General features: G+C 41.5%; 1 protein-coding gene across 1 annotated transcript in view; it reads right to left on the bottom strand.

Moving 5' to 3' along the window:
• Positions 1-3,621: 3,621 nt before the first annotated feature.
• The window catches only part of LOC139370052 (protein phosphatase 1H-like), a 65,214-nt gene continuing 47,074 nt past the window's right edge, over positions 3,622-21,761 (bottom strand). Inside the window, exons 7-10 of the mRNA XM_071109364.1 lie at positions 20,386-20,449; positions 18,313-18,420; positions 7,096-7,247; positions 3,622-6,600 (exon numbers count right to left, since the gene is read on the bottom strand). Of these exons, the coding sequence (XP_070965465.1) occupies positions 6,453-6,600; positions 7,096-7,247; positions 18,313-18,420; positions 20,386-20,449 (472 nt within the window). The 3' untranslated portion in view covers positions 3,622-6,452. The remainder of the gene's footprint in view (positions 6,601-7,095; positions 7,248-18,312; positions 18,421-20,385; positions 20,450-21,761) is intronic.

Here is a 21,761-nt window from a genome sequence, read left to right as displayed (position 1 = left end):
GAGGCTTGCAAGCCGAAGAACACCATCCCAACCGTGAAGCACGGGGGTGGCAGCATCATGTTGTGGGGGTGCTTTGCTGCAGGAGGGACTGGTGCACTTCACAAAATAGATGGCATCATGAGGAAGCTAAGTTATGTGGATATATTGAAGCAACATCTGAAGACATCAGTCAGGAAGTTAAAGCTTGGTCGCAAATGGACAATGACCCCAAGCATACTTCCAAAGTTGTGGCAAAATGGCTAAAGGACAACAAAGTCAAGGTATTGGGGTGGCCATCACAAAGCCCTGACCTCAAATCCTATAGAAAATGTGTGGGCAGAACTGAAAAAGCATGTGCGAGCAAGTAGGCCCACAAACTTGACTCAGTTACACCAGCTCTGTCAGGAGCTTCTGACCCACTGGGAATGTGATGAAATAAATAAAAGCTCAAATAAATCATTCGCTCTACAATTATTCTGACATTACACATTCTTAAAATAAAGTAGTGATCCTAACTGTCCTTAAACAGGGAATTTTTACTAGGATTAAATGTCAGGAATTGTGAAAAACTGAGTTTAAATGTATTTGGCTAAGGTGTAAGTAAACTTCCGACTTCAACTGTATGTTGGTCACACCACTTCTCTAAAATCACCTGTTTTAGCAAACAGTGGGCGTGTGGGGGGGCACTGGCACTCTGGACCATGAAAAGGTCTTGAGTAGTCGGCTTGTTGCAGGCAAATCTCTGCTATAGGCAATTTGTTCAAGTCACAGTAACTGTCTCTTATCCACACGCTGTCGCTTGTGGAGAACTGCAGGCAGGGGAAGCATTAAGAGCCGGCAGCTAGTTGCTTAGCCACAGAGCCAGTCTTTCCGTTTATAACACCCAGATTGAAATGATCGTGTTACTTTTTGTCCCTTCCTTTGATCAAAGTCCCTAAAATCAGATGTTGGTCTTCCATTCCCTATCACCCACTAGAAAATCCAACTTTGAAAACTGTTTCAGATGCAATGTGTTAGCCATCCTGATCAGTTTACTTTAGCTAGCAGCAAATCAAGCATAACCACCAAAAGGCGGCAGATGACGTGTGAAGAGATGGCTAGGCTGTCTTTCCCCTGGCATCTTTGTGCATTTTGTACCAGATCACCGAAAATTTGTGAAGTACTTGAAATCGATTTTAATCATGCAGAAAAAACATGAAAATTACAAAATGATTGATAGAATGTATCTGTTTTTTTCATACATTTTCACAGGATAGACATCAAGGAGGCTGGATGTGAGGAATCACAGAAAGACAAATTGAGAGCCCTGGTATCAGATCAGCCAGACAGTCGACCTCCTGCCTCCTTCCAGACAGGTCTCCAGCACTCCAGCTGTCTGCTCCCCCAGGGGGCCAATCCTCCCTGCATGCCACACAGGGCTCACCAAAGTGCTGCTCTACTCAGGAATCAATCACCACCTTCCATCTGTCTATAGCAAAACGTCTAGTGCCATCTGGTAATTGAGCCCTAAACACTCCCGAGACACAAAGGCTTCCTATACGAGTCCTGTGTAGTATGTACTGATTCCATCTGATTTACATAAGGTAGGTCTATCAAAATCTGTTGTTGTAGATATACACAATGGTACGATGTGTGCACCCTTTGTACATTTGTTTTTACTTCTAACAAGAAAAGAGGCTTTGGAATGACACAGCATTCTTTATCAATTGTAAAAGCAATCCTTCATTTTTTTATACTGCCCTTACGTTTTGAAGACATTACGAATTCCCGTTTACTTCATTTAGTGTTTTTTGGAGTTACAAAAAATGTCCAACACATACAGTATTACAAAGGATAGACTTGTTTCCGACTTGTCTTTTTACATTGTACCGTATTTACAATAATTATTTTACATTCTGCTTGAGTCTCTTTCTGTATTGTTTTGAGCGAGTCAGTCAGAGCAGTTGAGTAACGTTTGTGTAATCAAAACAGAAACACATTGAAGCAGCTTGAAAAGAAACATGCTAACAAAAAGGTGAAAGGAACAGTGATAAGAGTTAACATGGAATATGCATGACTAGAGACTGATTTGACTGGATTAGAAACCGTGCGGTTGTAGACGTCAACACCTCCCTAAAAACGTTTTTAAACAACTCAGATACGAATCCACTTAAAACCCCACAGACACATCTTGCAAGTCCCAAGTACTGACATCATTAGAGACTGTATGGGTTTATCTTTAGAGCATCAGTGTCATCAGTAGAGGTCCTACATGAGATGGAATGCCTATTAATGTAGCTCCTGACTGGTCATCCAGGAGACATTGTCAGCCCACTGTATTGAATAAAGAATATACATACTACATTGACTGAAGTGCATCAAGCATTTAAATAGATGCTAGTTCCATCCTCTGATCCATAAAAGGGTAAAAGGTGGGAACCCAAGACACTGTACATCCTTCATACTGTATCTGAACAGAAATTGATTCAGGTCAATGCCATAAATGGTTAGTTTGCAGAGTATCGTTCAGCAAAGTGTAAGTACCAGACTGCATAATAACACAAGGATACAGGATAAAATACACTCTGTACAGAGAAAAGATTATGTTCAACATCCGGCATGAGAATCAGTCACATAGCTCCCTGAGTTGTGTGACATAGGAACAGTAAACTACAAGTTAACATAATTTCAAAACGACAACAGAGAACAAGACTTTCATTCCAACATTCCAATGCATCTTTTGTGTTTCTCCCAAACACTTCCTAATACATGTATCTGATGTAACTCTAGCCTTTAAGGTCTGAATGTTAACTTGAGTGTGCACACTTGTTGTAACTTGAACTTTTGATTAAATCAAGCATTTGTTTCAAGATAGAATTACACAACCATGTCTCAAGTAAATATTCTGCCCTCACAACATTCAGTAAACCATTTCTACTTATGTTTTATTCATGTAATATACGACAGATATGAGAGTTTCCCCTAATACAGGGATGGGCAACTAGCAACCCTCCTTTTGAACGTCCTTTGATATAATATATTCTTTTGGGGGGGTGGTTGGGGAACTTAGTCAGGGTCTCAACTTACTGTTGAGAGTTCAAATAGTAAAATACACATGGTGCAATTGAAGAAATCTGGTTGTGCATCAATTGTGGTTGTGCATCAACAGTTTTTATCTTATGTCAGAGTCAGTAAATTAGCCAATGACAGCTAAATCATTTTTGATTGCTAAGTTAGCTGGCTGCTAAACTATATAAACGTATTATGGTCGAATTACAATCAATGGGCCCCGATTTTCTTTGTTAAATCAGTCTCACTCAGTTATCATATTAAACACTGCAAACGGTGTAGAATTGCAGCAAACTTGCTTTAGAACTGCAACATTTGTAGATTCTCAAAATTATCTCTAAACTTTTTTTATTTTTATTTTTTAAATCTCTGCTCTCAGGGGGGGGCACTAAAATGTTTTGTGTGTATGCGAGCGCAACTGTTGCCCCTCATGATGAGTTGCCCATCCTTGCCCTTATACAATGTTGAACAGAGCTAGACTAAGCCATACTAGTATGAAAACTAGTGACATTACTTAAATGTCAAGAATGGCACATGCACTGCAGTTTCATATTTCTAAAGTAAACAAGCACGCAACACAGGATGATGCAGACATGTATTTGACATATAGAAAAAATGCACAGGTGAAACAGGGACAAGGGATTGGATCTCTTGTTTAAAACAAACCAAAAGCATGAGGTAGATGTTTCAGTATTATGTATCAAATGTAGGGTTGCAAAGCTACCAGTAAATTACCAAAGTTACCACAATCTTCAGTAATTTTGATAATTCACAGAAAATCTTTCACAATCTATCATAACTTTGGTAATTGATGCTAGAAGTGTAAAATATATATATATATATATATATCATAGTATTAATTTATTTTAACTGTGTCCATATTGTCCATGGGTTTCTAGTAGATAGATCTTATGGTTCAAGAGAAAATAGCCTTATTAATGAAAAAAAGCATCTAATCAACAACAGATTTTTTTCTCTCCAATTATAAACTGGGCAGTAGAGCCCTGAATGCTGACTGGCTGAAAGCTGTGGTATATCAGAAAGTATACCACGGGAATGATAAAATATTTATTTTTGGGGACCAATTTATAACAGCAATAAGGCCCGGCAGTGCTTTGTGGTACAGTATATGTCTAAAATACCATGGCTAAGGGCTGTATCCAGACACTCTGCGCTGCATTGTGCTTAAGAACAGTCCTTAGCTGTGGTATATTGGCCATATACCACATCCCCTCGGGCCTTATTGCTTAACTATACCATGGCATTGTTGAATACTTGTTTCTGATTGGCATTCTAGAGCATGCATCATTTCCCTATAAAGGCACGGTATATCAACACCGTAAAATTCAATGGCTATAGTTCACTCTTACATGTTTTGTTTGAGCTGCTTTTGAAAGCAAAAGTTGAATTGAAAACATTGGCATTGTCGAATTCGAGTTTCATAATAGCAAGCTAGTACTAATGGTTAGGTTCGCTAAACCAGCAAGTCTGTTTGGTTATCACGACAACTTGAACACATTTCTACCAGCAAATTAACACATTTCTGGCAAATGTGTTAAAGTATAGCTATGGTATAAAACGGATAATCAACTCGGGGCTCTATGCGTTCTCTGGGGAAGGTCAGTCTACTCCGCTATCGCGTCTTGGAACACACCTTACACGTTGTTCATGTTTTGCATAGAACGCATAGCCCTTCGCTGATTATCCCTCAACTCTGCCCACTGACTTTTTTTCCACAACTGACACCAGTTGGAAGCCAATAAATACATAGTAATATAAATAAAAGGTTTGTAAAATATTTTATAAAAATAAAGATATTTAATGCTGAAACCCTAATTAAAACACCAATGGTATTCTCTAAATGTATATTTAGGACAATGTTTTACAGCTTTCTCATTCTATACTTTATCGTCTTATTAAATTATTTCATATATTGTACATGTGATAAAGCCACACAGAGGGTCAGAGGTTATTACAGACCCCTGTGATAATCGAATGTACCCAAAATGGCCACTAAATGTCTTGTGATGTATAGGATAAAATCCTTGAAAGATACCAAAAAACGTAGAAAGTTTCCAGTAATACACATGCCGTTTGCAACCCTAATCGAGTGTGAAGACGTGTCCCTTCATATCCTCTTAAGTAAATTCAGATTCAGGAGTACAGCAGTGACAAAGAAAATACAAACCCATCAAAATGGAGAAAAGGTAAACAATGAGAGAAAAACAGTCACTGGCAATCAAACCAGTCTGACTTCATTCATTTTACACTTGGAGAGGAACACCCAAACCACGGTTCTGAAAGCTATAGTAATGTTTGTGGTAGGATTGTACAGTCTAGGTCAGAAGAGTCAGTCATTTTGCTAGGGTTAGGGTTATTTTTTTAAATGATTTCCTAGCTGTCAAAATGTGGTTAAAAAAATATGGCCTCTATCAATCGTTTTTGGAATTTGATGTCTAGCTTTCATTTAGGAGATTATTAGTAAGTTGAACACAGTCAAGAAACTGTATAAAATGTAGATCCTTTATCATTTCTAAACACAAAACCCTCCGGCCAGATTGTATGTTTGACACCCCTAATCTAGGTCAGTGACCTATGGTTGACCTTAGTCAGAAAAGACACACAGAACATCATAGAAACAAAACAGGTTCCATAACATATACTGTACACACAACTCAAACAAATCTACATCTAAAATCCATTCATGTTTAAGCTTATTTACATGTTCATAATCAGTAATATATTAACGATATCTCATCTAAATAGGCTAAAAACCAACATCATAAAGCATTGCACTTCAAAAGACGGTCCCTTTGCCCTTCATTTAAAATTGTCCCATGCGATATCCAAAAGAGTAGGATCACCTTTGTGATAGCTATACCCTTCCATTGTAAAATACTTGGCTATGCAGAAACCATAGCCTACTGAATAGTTTCAAATACATGGCCCTCATAGGCCTTTGACTCCAGAATTGTCCATTTTTCATTTGCAGCACAGAAACAAAAGAAGAAACTGAAGGTACTGTATATTGTAACATCCTGAGAATTTCCTTTCACAAGAGAGAAGCACAATCATGCTACCCTGTACTGTACAACAACCAGGTGCCATTTTGCTTCCCCAGGAAAACAATCCAGGTTTAAGCACTGTGAGAGCACCAGGGCATTGATTTAAGGAAAGGGGGGTTAGGATAGATGGGAGAGGGGGAGCAGCCTGTCTAGAGTCCCATGGTGGGTGGTTAGCTGGGCCTCAGCTAGGTCTGCCACTTGGGCGAATGCCTAAAATTGCATCCTATACCCTATATAGTGCACTACTTTTTATGGACTTGGCTACATGTAGTGCAGTGCACTATATAGGGAATAGGGCGCCATTTCGGACACAGCCAATGTCTTGAGTCCCATGGTGGGTGCTGGCGAGCTGGGCCTGGGCTAGGTCTGCCGATTGCCGTACATCAGAGGGATGATGTAGACTGATATGTCATCTCCAGAGCCCAGCCGGTCGTTGGCTATCCTCCAGCCTCGGTCCTTCAGAACCCCCCGCGCCCTCATGACCAGGTCCTGAGCTGCCATCGTGTACCTGGGGCACAATGGAAGAGACAAAGGACAGTATACTGAGACATAAAGCAGACAGCTAGTTGTGTTACTCTCCAGTGTGTGTACAAATATCAAGAGAATAATGACATGACAACCTACCATTCAGAAAGTCTTTAAACTCTTCCACTATCCACCTGTGGCGAACTTACTAATCCCCAAACTAAGAAAGAATTGAAGGGGCAGGAGATTTCGGAAACGATTTGAATGTTTTTCCTGTTTTGATTACTTAAATCAACCACCATGCCATGGCATCCTCAAGAAAGGAATCTTTCCATTACTAGTCTCACAAGCTCTTCATCAACTTCAGAAAGTACTTATCCAAATGTTTAGAAAAGTGTGTAATTACGACAAGATAACAACATTCATCCTCTCCAAATAAGAACGGGGTGAGTGGAAGTTCAGGCTTGTGACTACAACATTTATCTGTCTATCTGCCTGGGGGCAGCAGCTGTGCTACAGTAGAATGAGCGGAACATGCCTATGCTGGTCATCAGGGTCACAGTTGGCCAGGAAGCAGGTGACTGCCTCTGCAACCTCCTGGTTGGAGAGAACGTCCCACAGCCCGTCTGTCCCCATCACCAGGACGTCATCCGCCCCGTGTTCGTACTGAGTCAGAGGGTACACTTTGACCTGTAGATGGGCATAGAGGGAGGTAAATGGTTATGTTATTCCAGAGAGAAGATCACAGAGGCACATCCTGTCTGTAAATCATTTGTAACATGTCTCCACCACTATCAACTCAAAGTTTATTGGTCGCGTACACGGTACGTTACTAGCTCCTAACAAGGCAGTAAAATGTCACAGTACACAATATTAAAACGTATTCAAAAAAATTATCAAAATGTCAGAATAAATTAAATTAACAACCAAATAGCACTGCAACAGTAATCCAAATGCAACCTATACATATATACACAATGTACTAAGAATAATATGTACAGCAGTAGATAGTGGGTTATGAATCCAGTATAGAAATAAATATGCAGTGTGTACAAACAGTGTAACTAAAATGTAATGTACAGTAGTAGAAATATTAGAATGAGCTACAGTTGAAGAAGTCCGAAGTTTACAATACACCTCAGCCAAATACATTTAAACTCAGTTTTTCACAATTCCTGACAATTAATCCTAGTAAAAATTATGTCTTATTTAAAGATATATATATATATATATATATATATATATATTTCACCTTTATTTAACCAGGTAGGCTAGTTCTCATTTACAACTGCGACCTGGCCAAGATAAAGCAAAGCAGTGCGACACAAACAACAACACAGAGTTACACATGGTATAAACAAACATACTTTTATTTCTAATGTGTTATTTACTGTATATGTACAGTGTGAGGTAAGTTAAGGGAGGTAAGGCATTAAATAGGCCATAGTGGCGAAATATTTACAATTTAGCAATTAAACACTGGAGTGATAGATGTGAAAGTAGAGATACTGGGGTGCAAAGGAGCAGAAAAAATAAATAAAGTATGGGGATGAGGTTGTTGGGTGGGCTATTTTCAGGTGCAGTGATCTGTGAGCTGCTCTGACAGCTGGTGCTTAAAGTTAATAGGGGAGCTATGAGTCTCCAGCTTCAGTGATTTTTGTTCCAGTCATTCTTTTGAGTCATTGGCAGCAGAGAACTGGAAGGAAAGGCGGCCAAAGAAGGAATTGGCTTTGGGGGTGACCAGTTAAATATACCTGCTGGAGCGACTGCTACGGGTGGGTGCTGCTATGGTGACCAGTGAGCTGAGATAAGGTGGGGCTTTACCTAGCAAAGACAGGTCTGACTTAGGTCAGTTAGGATCACCACTTTATTTTAAGTATGTGAAATGTCAGAATAATAGTAGAGAAAATGATTTATTTCAGCTTTCATTTCTTTCATCACATTCCCAGTGGGTCAGAAGTTTATATACACTCAGTTAGTATTTGGTAGCATTGCCTTTAAAATGGTTTAACTTGGGTCAAACATTTCGGGTAGCCATCCACAATCTTCCCACAATAAGTTGGGTGAATTTCGGCCCATTCCTCCTGACAGAGCTGGTGTAACTGAGTCAGGTTTACATGCCTCCTTGCTGGCACACGCTTTTTCAGTTCTGCCTACAAATGTTCTATTGGATTGGGGTCAGGGCTTTGTGATGGCCACTCCAATACCTTGACTTTGTTGTCCTTATGCCATTTTGCCACAACTTTGGAAGTATGCTTGGGGTCATTGTCCATTTGGAAGACCCATTTGCAACTGATGTCTTCAGATGTTGCTTCAATATATCCACGCCCTCATGATGTCATCCATTTTGTGAAGTGCACCAGTCCCTCCTGCAGCAAAGCACTCCCCACAACATGATGCTGCCACCACCGTGCTTCACGGTTGGGATGATGTTCTTCAGCTTACAAGCCTCCCCCTTTTCCCTCCAAACATAACAATGGTCATTATGGCCAAACAGTTCTATTTTTGTTTCATCAGACCAGAGGACATTTCTCCAAAAAGTACGATCTTTATCTCCATGTGCAGTTGCAAATCGTAGTCTGGCTTTTTTTTATGGCGGTATTGGAGCAGGAGCTTCTTCCTTGCTAAACGGCCTTTCAAGTTATGTCGATATAGGACTCGTTTTACTGTGGATATAGATACTTTTGTACCTGTTTCCACCAGCATCTTCACAGGGGCCTTTGCTGTTGTTCTGCGATTGATTTGCACTTTTCGCACCAAAGTACGTTCATCTGTAGGAGACAGAATGAGTCTCTTTCCAGGACGGTATGACGGCTTTGTAGTTCCATGGTGTTTAAATTTGTGTACTATTATTTGTACAGATGAACGAGGTACCTTCAGGCGTTTGGAAATTGCTCCCAAGGATGATCCAGACTTGTCGAGGTCTACAATTTTCTTGGCTTATTTCTTTTGATTTTCCCATGATGTCAAGCAAAGAGGCACCGAGTTTGAAGGTAGGCCTTGAAATACATCCACAGGTACACCTACCTCCAATTGTCTCAAACGATGTCAATTAGCCGATCAGAAGCTTCTAAAGCCATGACATCATTTTCTGGAATTTTCCAAGCTGTTTTAAATGCACAGTCAACTTAGTGTATGTAAACTTCTGACCCACTGGAATTGTGAAACAGTGAAATATAAGTGAAATAATCTTTCTGTAAACAATTGTTGAATAATGACTTGTGTCATGAACACAGTAGATGTCCTAACTGACTTGCCAAAACTATAGTTTGTTAAACAAGAAATTTGTGGAGTGGTTGAAAAACGAGTTTGAATGACTCCAATCTAAGTGTATGTAAACTTCGAAAACACATTTACTGGAAGAACTAACAGAATTTCGGTAAAATCTGTTTTTTCGTGTGTCCACATTTTCCAAAAACTCTTAAATATCTGATTCAATAATGTCTGCAGAAAAAATGGGATGTAAGCTATGACATGGCACAGCAACTGACACAACAACAGGCACAACAACTGACTACACACTGACTATTATTTTAATGAGCTCTGCCCCCAAACAATACCAAATTTGGTTGGTCTGAACCATTCATAGACGTCTATGTTTCACAAGTTAGGACATCAAAGTACAGCACAGTAGAGTACAATATAGTGTACTCAACTCATGTGCTCTACTGTACAGTACTATACTTTACTGAACTATACTCTACTGCGCTGTCTAAACTTGCGAACCCAAATGTGGTTTGTCGCTAGTATGATTTCCCATTTTAGCCATTTCAATTGCATGAATTTTGGGAAATTCCATTACAGATTTAACGGAATTGAGTTTTAAAATCACTTAATAATTCATAAACCAAATTGATATTACTAAAAACATAACTGATTGATAGGTCTACCTTTACTTATTACTTCTGTGAACTTTCATTATTCTCCCTCATGAGGATGAGACATTTGAAAAGAATCTTAAAGATATGCAGGTTTTTGGTAAAATAATTTCAAACATTAGTTGGCAGGAGTCTTCAACATTTCTGTTTTGATGCATTTCTAATACCTTAAGACTTTTTCTAGTAGATGTTTTCTAAAACCCATTTTCCATCTGTTTGACCAGAAATCAAAGCCGTTGCTTACTCCGAATCGTCAGGATGGAAAATGGTTGAAAAAAGTATATATGCCTTCATTTCTCACAAATATAGACTCTTAGCTTTCATTTGACACCCAATTTGAGATGCTCCTATGAACTTCACGTTGGTGCTCATGGGTCCTTTTACATGGGAATGACCTTTCCTTGAGCTTGATCTCATATTTTATGACAAGACAGCTAGAGCTTCCAGGTTCCACAAAGAGGTCTTCTAACTGTATAGATCAGTGTTACTGTGCCCATTACCTCTGCTACAGCACACTCTCTTTATGCATCTTCTGGAAAATATGCCGCCGACAGAGAGGCCTGCCTTGCTTCTAGTCCTTAGGAAACTTTGCAGTATTTTTTTTTAATGTATACATGGTTAGCCCAGAAAATCTTAAGTGTTATTACATACAGCCAGGAAGAACTATTGGATATCAGAACGACGTCAACTTACCAGCACTACGACTTTCCTGAAGCGGATCCTTTGTCCGAACCACAAAGGGCATTTGAACTGATTCCAAAACTGACCCAAAACAACCCCGCCGGAGAAGAGGCAGACGGAGCGGTCATCTGGCCAGACTTCGGAGGCGCGCACACTACCCACGGCTTCCAAGTATATTACTCGCTAATACCCAGTCTCCAGATAACAAGGTCAACAAAATTAAGGCAAGGGTTGCTTTCCAGCGAGACATCAGGGATTGTAGCATACTCTGTTTCACTGAAACATGGCTCTCTCGGGATATGCTGTCGGAGTCGGTAGAGCCACCTGGATTCTTTGTGCATTGCGCCGACAGGAATAAACAGTAGGGCGGGGGTGTATGTTTCATGATTAATGTCTCATGGTGTAATTGTAACAAAATACAGGGACTCAAGTCATTTTGTTCACCTGACCTAGAATTCCTCACAATCAAATGCCAACCATATTATCTCCCAAGGGAATTCTCCTCGGTTATTGTCACAACCGTGTTTATCCTCCGCTAAAGCCGATACAACGACGGCCCTCAAGGAACTTCACTGGACTTTATGCAATCTAGAAACCTTATATCCTGAGGCTGCATTTATTGTAGCTGGGGATTTTAACAAAGCAAATTTGATAACAAGGCTACCTCAATTCTACCAGCATACTGACTGTAGCACTCGTGTTGGTAAAACACTGGATCACTGCTACTCTAACTTCCGCAATACATACAAGACACTCCCCCGCCCTCCTTTCGGAAAATCTGACCACGACTCCATTTTGCGCCTCACTTACTATAGGCAGAAACTCAAACAGGATGTACCTGTGCTAAGGACAATTCAACGCAGGTCTGACCAATCGGAATTCACACTTAAAGATTATTTTGATCACACGGACTGGGACATGTTCCCGGGTAGCCTCAGAGATTAATATTGACATATACACTGATTCGGTGAGTGAGTTTATAAGGAAGTGTATTGGATCATTAAAATGTACCCTAACCAGAAACCATAGATAGATGGCAGCATTAGTGCAAAACTGAAAGCGCGAACCACCGCATTTAGCCATGGAAAGGTGACTGGGAATATGGCCGAATAAAAACAGTGTAGTTATTCCCTCTGCAAGACAATCAAACAAGCAAAATGTCAGTATAGAGACGCAATTCAACGGCTCAGACATGAGACGCATGCGGCAGGGTCTACAGACAATCACGGACTACAAAAGGAAAACCAACCACCTCACGGAACCTACGTCTTGCTTCCGGACAAACTAAACACCTTCTTTGCACGCTTTGAGGATAATACAGTACCACTGACGCGGCCTGTGGGCCTGTGGGACTGTGGGCTCTCCTTCTCCGTGGCAGACGTGAGTAAGACATTTAAACGTGTTAACCCTCGCAAGGCTGCCGGCCCAGACGGCATCTCTAGCCGCGTCCTCAGAGCATGCGCAGACCAGCTGGCTGGTGTGTTTACAGACATATTAAATTGCTCCCTATCCAAGTATGCTGTCCTCACATGCTTCAAGTTGGCCACCAAAGGTAACTTAACTAAATTACTATCACCCCGTAGCACTCACTTCTGTCATCATGAAGTGCTTTGGGAAACTAGTCAAGGATCATATCATCTCTACCTAACCGGTCACCCTAGACCCACTTCAATTTGCTTACCACCCCAGTACTGTAGATCCACAGATGATGCAGTCACAATCACACTGCCCTATCCCATCTGGACAAGATGAATACCTATGTAAAAATGCTGTTCATTGACTAAAGCTCAGCATTCAACACCATAGTACACACCAACCTCATCATTAAGCTTGAGGCCCTGGGTCTCAACCCCGCCCTGTGCAATTGGATCATGGACATCCTGACGGGCAGCCCTAAGGTGGTGAAGGTAGGAAACAACACCTCCACTTCATTGATCCTCAACACTGGTACCCCCCACAAGGGTGCGTGCTCAGCCCCCTCCTGAACTCCCTGTTCGCCCATGACTGCCTGGCCATGCACGCCTCCAACTCAATCATCAAGTTTGCAGATGACACAACAGTAGTGGGCTTGATTACCAACAATGACAAGACAGCCTAGGTGAGGGCATGCCGAGTGTGGCGTCAGGAAAACAACCTCTCACTCAACGTCAATAAAACAAAAGGAGACAGCAGTCTCTCGCAGAGGGAGCACCACATCGACGGGACAGCAGTGGATAGGGTGGAAATGGTCCAAACTGAAAATGGTCCACACAGAAAGTGTGGTGAAGAAGGCGCAACAGCGCCTCTTCAACCTCAGGAAGCTGAAGAAATTTGTCTTGTCACCTAAAACCCTCAAACTTTTAGATGCACAATTGAGAGAATCCTGTCGGTCTGTATCGCCGCCTGGTACAGCAACTGCACCGCCCACAACCGCAAGGCTCTCCAGAGGGTGGTGTAGTCTGCACAACGCATCACCGGGGGCACACTACCTGCCCTCCAGGACATCTACAGCACCCCATGTCACAGAAAGGCCAAAAAGATCAAAGACAACAACCACCTGAGCCACTACCTGTTCACCCCGCTACCATCCAGAAGGTGAGGTCAGTACAGGTGCATCAAAGTGTCTATCGCGAGGCCATCAGACTGTTAAACAGCCATCACTAACACAGAGAGGCTGCAGCCTACATACAGACTTGAAATCATTGGCCACTTTAATAAATGGATCACTAGTCACTTTAATAATGCCACTTTAATAATGTTTACATATCTTGCATCACTCATCTTATATATGTATATATTGTATTTTATACCATCTATTGCATCTTGCCTATGCCGCTCTGTCATTGCTCATCCATATATTTATATGGATATATTCTTATTCCATTCCTTTACTTAGATCTGTGTGTATTAGGTAGTTGTTGTGGAATTGTTAGATATTGCTGCAGTGTTGGAAGCAAAAGCATTTTGCTACACTCGCAATAAGATCTGCTAACCATGTGTATGTGATAGAGGTCGACCGATTAGGACAAAAAAAAAAGCTGATACCGATTAAAATCGGCCGATTTTTTAAAATGTATTTGTAATAATGACAATTATAACAATACTGAGTGAACACTTATTTTAACTTAATATAATACATCAATAAAATAAATGTAGCCTCAAATAAATAATGAAACATGTTCAATTTGGTTTATATAATGCAAAAACAAAGTGTTGGAGAATAAAATAAAAGTGCAATATGTGCCATGTAAGAAAGCTAAAGTTTAAGTTCCTTGCTCAGAACATGAGAACATATGAAAGCTGGTGGTTCCTTTTAACATGAGTCTTCAATATTCCCAGGTAAGAAGTTTTAGGTTGTAGTTATAGGAATTATAGGACTATTTCCCTCTATACCATTTGTATTTCATTAACCTTTGATGATTGGATGTTCTTATAGGCACTTTAGTATTGCCAGTGTAACAGTATAGCTTCCGTCCCTCTCCTCACTCCTCCCTGGGCTCGAACCAGGAACACAACGACAACAGCCACCCTCGAAGCAGCGTTACCCATGCAGAGCAAGGGGAACAATCACTCCAAGTCTCAGAGCGAGTGACATTTGAAACGCTATTAGCGCGCACCCCGCTAACTAGCTAGCCATTTCACATCAGTTACACCAGCCTCATCTCGGGAGTTGATAGGCTTGAAGTCATAAACAGTGCAATGCTAGACGCACAACGAAGAGCTGCTGGCAAAACGCACAAAAGTGCTTTTTGAATGAATGCTTACGAGCCTGCTGCTGCCTACCACCGCTCAGTCATATACTTGTATGCTCAGTCAGATTATATGCAACGCAGGACACGCTAGATAATATCTAGTAATATCATCAACCATGTGTAGTTAACTAGTGATTATGATTGATTGTTTTTTATAAGATAAGTTTAAGGCTAGCTAGCAACTTACCTTGGCTTACTGCATTCGCATAACAGGCAGTCTCCTTGTGGAGTGCAACGCAAGAGGGGCAGGGTGAAAATTTGTCGTTCAGCCCCTGAACAAGGCAGTTAACCCACCGTTCCTAGGCCGTCATTGAAAATAAGAATGTGTTCTTAACTGACTTGCCTAGTTAAATAAAGATTAAATAAAAGGTGTAAAAAAAATATCTATATTTTTTTTTTAATCGGCCAAATTGGTGTCCAAAAATACAGATTTCCGATTGTTATGAAAACTTGAAATCGGCCCTAATTAAATCGGCCATTCCGAATAAATCGGTCGACCTCTAGTATGTGACCAATAAAATGTGATTTGATTTGATCTGGTATAATAAAATGGCATCCTGCTGCATGTCACAGGACAAAGTGCCATGGTTTTAATGTATTGATGTTTCCATGTGCTGGTAGAGGGAGTACTGTAATGGCAATGAACATTGGCATTTTGCTATGTTGGTACTCCATAAGAGGCGCGTCCTTCACCTCACAAATACAATACCAGTCAGTCAATGAACAAATACAGCATGATGACATTTTTGTAAAAGTGGTTGTGAAAGAATCAAAGACTTATCATTAATGTATCATCGGTCATCCGTGACATGTTGTTGACCTTATGATCACAATTCAAAAAGCTATCGGCAGAAAAATAATGCCTCTGTCTGACTGGAATAACAACCAGTGGGAGAAACAATAAAGAGTCTATTTCACAATGTACAAGAGACTCCGACATTGAGATGCCTTACTGTAAAACAATGATGACACTCCCACTAACCGCGTCTTACTTCTGACCTACAAGCACCACTGTTTGAAAATATGATCAACAGGAAATGCCTTGAACTTGGGTTCACTGAGTCTGAAACTGTAGAAACCACTGATGACCGGATTCCATAGCAATTCACGATCTCCATCGTATATACAGTGCATTCGGAATATTCAGAGCCCTTTACTTTTTCCACATGTTGTTATGTTACAGCCTTATTCTAAAATTGATTCAATTGTGCCCCCCATCATCAATCTACACCAATAACCCATATGGACAAAGCAAAAACAGGTGTAGAAATTTTAGCAAATGTATAAAAAAAAATATATATAATATATATATAATATCACATTTATGTAAGTATTCAGACCCTTTACTCAGTACTTTGTTGAAACACCTTTTGCAGCGAGTACAGCCTTAAGTCTTCTTTGGGTATGATGCTACAAGCTTGGCACACCTGTATATGGGGAGTTTCTCTCATTATTCTTTGCATATCCTCTCAAGCTCTGTCATATTGGATGGGGAGCATCGCTGCACAGCTATTTTCAGGTCTCCCCAGAGATGTTCGATCCGGTTCAAGTCCGGGCTCTGGCTAGGCCACTCAAGGACATTCAGAGACATGTCCCGAAACCATTCCTGCATTGTCTTGGATGTGTGACTAGGGTTGTTGTCCTGTTGGAAGGTGAACCTTCGCCTCAGTCCTGAGCAGGTTTTCATCAAGGATCTCTCTGTAATTTGCTCGGTTCATCTTTCCCCTACATGCTGACTAGTCTCCCAGTCCCTGCTGCTTAAAAACATCCCCACAGCATGATGCTGCCACCACCATGCTTCACCATAGTGATGGTGCCAGGTTTCCTCCAGACGTGACGCTAGGCATTCAGGCCAAAGAATTCAATCTTGGTTCCATCAGACCAGATAATCTTCTCATGGTCTGAGAGTCTTTAAGTGCATTTTGGCAAATTCCAAGCGGGCTGTCATGTGCCTCTTACTGAGGAGTGGCTTCCGTCTGGCCACTCTACCATAAAGGCCTGATTGGTGGAGTGCTACAGAGATGGTTGTCCTTGTGAAAGTTTCTCCCATCTCCACAGAGGAACTCTGGAGCTCTGTCAGAGTGACCATCAGGTTATTGGTCACTTCGCTTCACTTCACTGACCAAGACCCTTCTCCCACGATTGCCAAACTGAGGCAGCCAGCTCTAGGAAGAATTGAGGTGGTTCCAAAAAATGATGGAGGCCACTATGTTCTTGGGGGCCTTCAATGCTGAATAAATATTTTGGTACCCTTCCCCAGAACTGTGCCTCAACACAATCCTGTCATGGAGCTCTACGGACAATTCCTTCAACCTCATGGCTTGGTTTCTGCTCTGACATTCTCTGTCAACCTTATATAGACAGGTGTGTGTCTTTCCAAATCACATCCAAACAAACACAAAAGGTGGACTCCAATCAAGTTGTATAAACATCTCAAGGATGATTAATGGAAACAAGATGCACCTGAGCCCAATTGAGTCTCATAGCAAAGGATCTGAATACTTAAATAAGGTATTTCTGTTTGATAAGTTTTCACTTTGTCATTATGGGGTATTGTATGTTTTTTTTTAGAATAAGGGTGTAACCGAACATAATGTGGAAAATGGAAAGGGTCGGAATACTTTCCGAATGCACTGTACATACTGTCTGCACATGTATTTACAGTCACTTTAAAGTTTAGAGCAACAGCAAGGGAAGATAGACAGCAAGGATAGAGGTTCAAAACAAGAACTCTTCAAAAAAAAGCACACTGTCTGAACCATGACTGAACTCAAGAGGGCTTTGAAATAAAAGATCAAGAGAGTATTGAGAGCTTGTGACTATCAGGAGTCAGGAGAAAATTGTTCAGTGGAGGGTTGGTTGGGAGCTGAAAACTCCTTTTAGGACGATGAGTTGAAATATTTGTATGTCATACGTCAATGTTGGTATGTCACTAACTTCAATGCAGACAAGATAATGGTTGTATGGAATGATGGGCCCTGATCAAAAGTAGTGCACTATATAGGGCAGGGTTGCACAACTGGCCAGTTGGTGGTTTTATTTGGAATTTGAATTGTTGCCGTTAAGAAACTGTACAAAAAAAACGAAGAAATCAGCTCAAAGTTATTTTAATGTAAGAAATCTGTTCCCAAGTTCTCCCATGCATAAGAGAGACACACAACGTGACCGTATTCAAATGTAAGCAAGGTTTGAAATGATTATGTTTTAGTCAAACTGTTTGGGCTTCTTGTGGTCAATTTGCAGTCTACAAATGATTTGTAATTATGTTCCGGCCCCCCGACCAGCTGGCTGAATCTAGTTTATGATCCCTGATATAGAATAGGGTGCCCTTTGGAACACAAACGCAGTTTCCTGTCATTTGATCATGATGACCTTGGTCAATAAGGTCTGATGCAGTTATGGCACTATTACGCTCTCCAGGTTATTGATAGACAGGAAAAGAGAATAAGTAGTACCGTACTCTACCTCTGGGCAGCAGGACAAAAAGGGCTTGATGTAGATGTTGGAGTCATGCACTTTGAGCTCGTGGTCTCCCAGGCCCCTGGTGACCCCGATGGTAGCCAACACACGTGCCTGTGGAAAGAGAGGAACTATAAACATTACCTCCCTCTGACCCTATGATCCTCACTCCCTGACTCTGTTTTGGCAACAAGTATTATTTCAAACCAATGTTTGGGTTAATTTGATCCATTGAAGTCCTTTGATGTGTGTGAACCTCAGGGTCAGAGTCAATTCTACTGGTTTTTCAATTCTGTCTGTCAACTTCACGGGAGAGGAAATGTAAATTCCAACCATGAATTGAAAGATTCCTCTTTGAAAAAAATCTCCCTATTAAATACATGGAATGAATTTCAATTCACTGCTAGAATCGACTGAGTTGAAATTCTATTTACCCTGGCCCAAATGAACACTAATCTCCTCTGTCATTTAGGGAAAAATTTGAACTGGAACAATGATGGCCTCATGACTTTAATAATGATGACCCCCAATGATATCTCCCTGGAGACTGCTCTATGCTACAAGATACAGGATTACAAATCTTATCTTCATGAACACACACACACCCTAGAGGTTAGAGAGGCGAGTCAGCAACCGAAAGGTTGCCAGTTCGAATCCCGGGAAGTGAGCTGACAACCAGAGGGTTGCTGGTATCTAATCCTAGATGCCATTGCCTGCTATTGTGCCCGTAGCAAGGTACTTAACCCCCCAACAACACCCTGGGCACTCAGCCCTCCGCACCTCTCCAAAAAAACTGTGTGTGTGTGTTTAGGAGAGGTTGGGTTAAAATTGGAAGTAAAATTACAGTTTGACCTTGGGTGCAATTGACCAATAAAGTAATTTTAATCTTAACACACAAACACCATTTAAAAAAATAAAAGGCAAATAAACACAAGCACCGCTGCATAATCCAAGTTGCCACCTCAAATGCAATGGAAGTGATTGTTCATTGTACAATGAAGCAAAGCACAACATCATGACATGTTCCGGTTCTGTGAATCCTTAATAATCTCTCTCCTCTCTACCTAGTCTGAGACACCAACGTTGTCTACGGTCTCCCTCATTTGTACACTGTGTGAAATTCCTTTTGATTCCTACTGTCTGCACATATCGCCTCTGCCTCTGAAAAAGGGCTAGCTGCTTGGGAGCAGTGCTAATTGTATAAGGAGCCATGTGAGGAGGAGAGAGAGAGGAAGGAGGGGGCGAGAGAGGAGAGGGGAAAAGGAAAAAGAGAGGAGGGAAGACAGAGGGGGCGAAAGAGTATAAAGGGGCGAGGGGAGAGAAAGGAGAGAGGGGGGCGAGGAGGCAGTCGTACAGTCAGTTGGGCTGAACTGTGATCAGTATGCAGTGCAGATGCCGCAACAAGAGCGAGATGAGAGAGAGAGAGGAGAAAAAGAGGAAGAGTCTAAGGGGTAAAGACAGAGATAAAGCTCTTCGGGCGGAGGAGAAACATCCTGGGATTAATTGTTGAGCGTAGGTACGGCCCCGACAGGCTGTGCCGGTCTTTGAAGTGCGGTGGTGTTACTCCAGCACAACCCAATCCTCTCCCCTCCTATCACTCTATATCGCTCTCCCCCTCACTTCAAAGGAAGGACTCAGCTTGGCCGGCACTTGATGTCGTGGGCACAGCCGACTGTGATAGGAGGCTTACTGTGGTGTGGTAACAGACTGCACTTGGGTGACATCTGCCTGGTCCTCATCTAACGACACAGCCGACTACTGCCTGCATGTCAGATGTGTGGCAGAGGCCCTAATATGCAGGGTAGCATACGCTGATAACCAGACTTTGGCTTTGCATCTCAGGAACCACATTAACGTGATATAGACTAGCAATCGTATTGTGTGTTCAGTGACACTGTTATAAAGATGGTCTGGAATGCCACCACAGTGAGCCTTCCTGCAGACAAAGACTGCTCCTTCCTCCACAGTGTGACAGTGGGCTGACTAATGGTGCCTCAAACAAGGCCGTGGGAGTAGCCCCGTCAACAGGCTGGGTCCAGAGAGGCTGAGTCCGGGGCTAACGGGTGAGAGCAGTCTTACCTTCTTCCCTTCGCCATAGATTAGGGGAAACTTCAGGTCGTCGTCCTCAATGGTTTTATATGCCCTGCACACAAGAGAGGAGAGAAGACTAATGTTTTTTTGGTTTTATGGCAGCCAGGCAGGGAGGCAGGCAGCGGTTCGCATGCAGTGTGCTATGGAGATACACCGCCTCATCGCCTCCCTCAGGGCCTGCAGCCTAGACGAGTGAGGAGACAGAGATAGGAAGAAAGGATCAGAGAAAAAAAACACGTGCAGACAATGCAGAAAAGGAGCGATGGATAGATTACTTAGCATATTTTTCTAGTTGATCTTGTGAAAATATCCCCTTGTGACAAAATGGTAATTGCCAATGAATGTATGAGATGAGGTGTTACCGTTTCAGATTTTTTTGGTGTGTGTGTGTGTGTGTGTATATATAGGGAGGGGTGATCTACCACCCTTGTATATTCCCCCATATTCTCATTCTGTGGGAGTCGATGAAGGTGCCACGGAAAGGTCCCAACATTCACATTTCATTTGAATCTGGGCATCTATAGTACATTAAATGTTAAAAAGTCCATACTGTCTCCAATGTACTAGTGAGTCATGAACATGACACTTACTTCCCTTCATTTTTCAATGTAAACCTTCCACCTTCCTTGCTGAGCAGCAGTTATAACCACCCGATTGCCACAAATCCACACCGTTATACTGACTAAAATGATTCTGGGTTTCCTACTCTAAATTCACACCTGCGTGTTAATGTGAAAAACACCGGCTTGGTAATGAAAGCAGTCTCTCCATACCTCGTCAGATGCATTTCAGCTGTGCTGGTGTAGAGAGAAGAGGGTTAGACAAGACTGGAATGGTTTTCGGATTACAGGTTCCACTCGGGGAGGGGAGACCATATGTTTCCACCCTGGGCCAGCAGGTCTCACACACTCAGCACTTTGTGCAGACTGCAGAGCTAGAGCTGAGGCCAGGTTATCCAATCATCCATTTGGCATTACATGAACTCTGCATGTAAGGCTGTGCACAGAAATGCTGTCATGTGCTTTAGCCTTTTAATCTATGGTCCTTTATGACTCTGCTGAACTAAAACTAGAATAGAGAATAACTATTATAGTATCATACTGTAGTTCATTTCATTCAACATTTTACCTGAATAAAATACCTAATAATTAAAGAAAAACAGTGTAATTTTGAATTCTGTACAGTTAGCGTGGGAGAAGAGAAAAAAAGTATTGTCTATTAATAAAGAGAAACTACATGGTATTGACAATTTAGATGGAAAACTACTGAGGATGGTAGTGGACTATATTGCCACTCCTGTTTGTCATATCTTTAATCTGAGCCTCGAGAAAAGTGATTGTCCTCAGACATGGTGGGAAGCTAAA

This window comes from Oncorhynchus clarkii, chromosome 2, assembly GCF_045791955.1.
Source record: "Oncorhynchus clarkii lewisi isolate Uvic-CL-2024 chromosome 2, UVic_Ocla_1.0, whole genome shotgun sequence".
NCBI classification, from domain to species: Eukaryota; Metazoa; Chordata; class Actinopteri; order Salmoniformes; family Salmonidae; genus Oncorhynchus; species Oncorhynchus clarkii.
The sequence above is the reverse complement of the archived record's forward strand: the minus strand, read 5'-3'. Positions and strand labels throughout refer to the sequence as shown.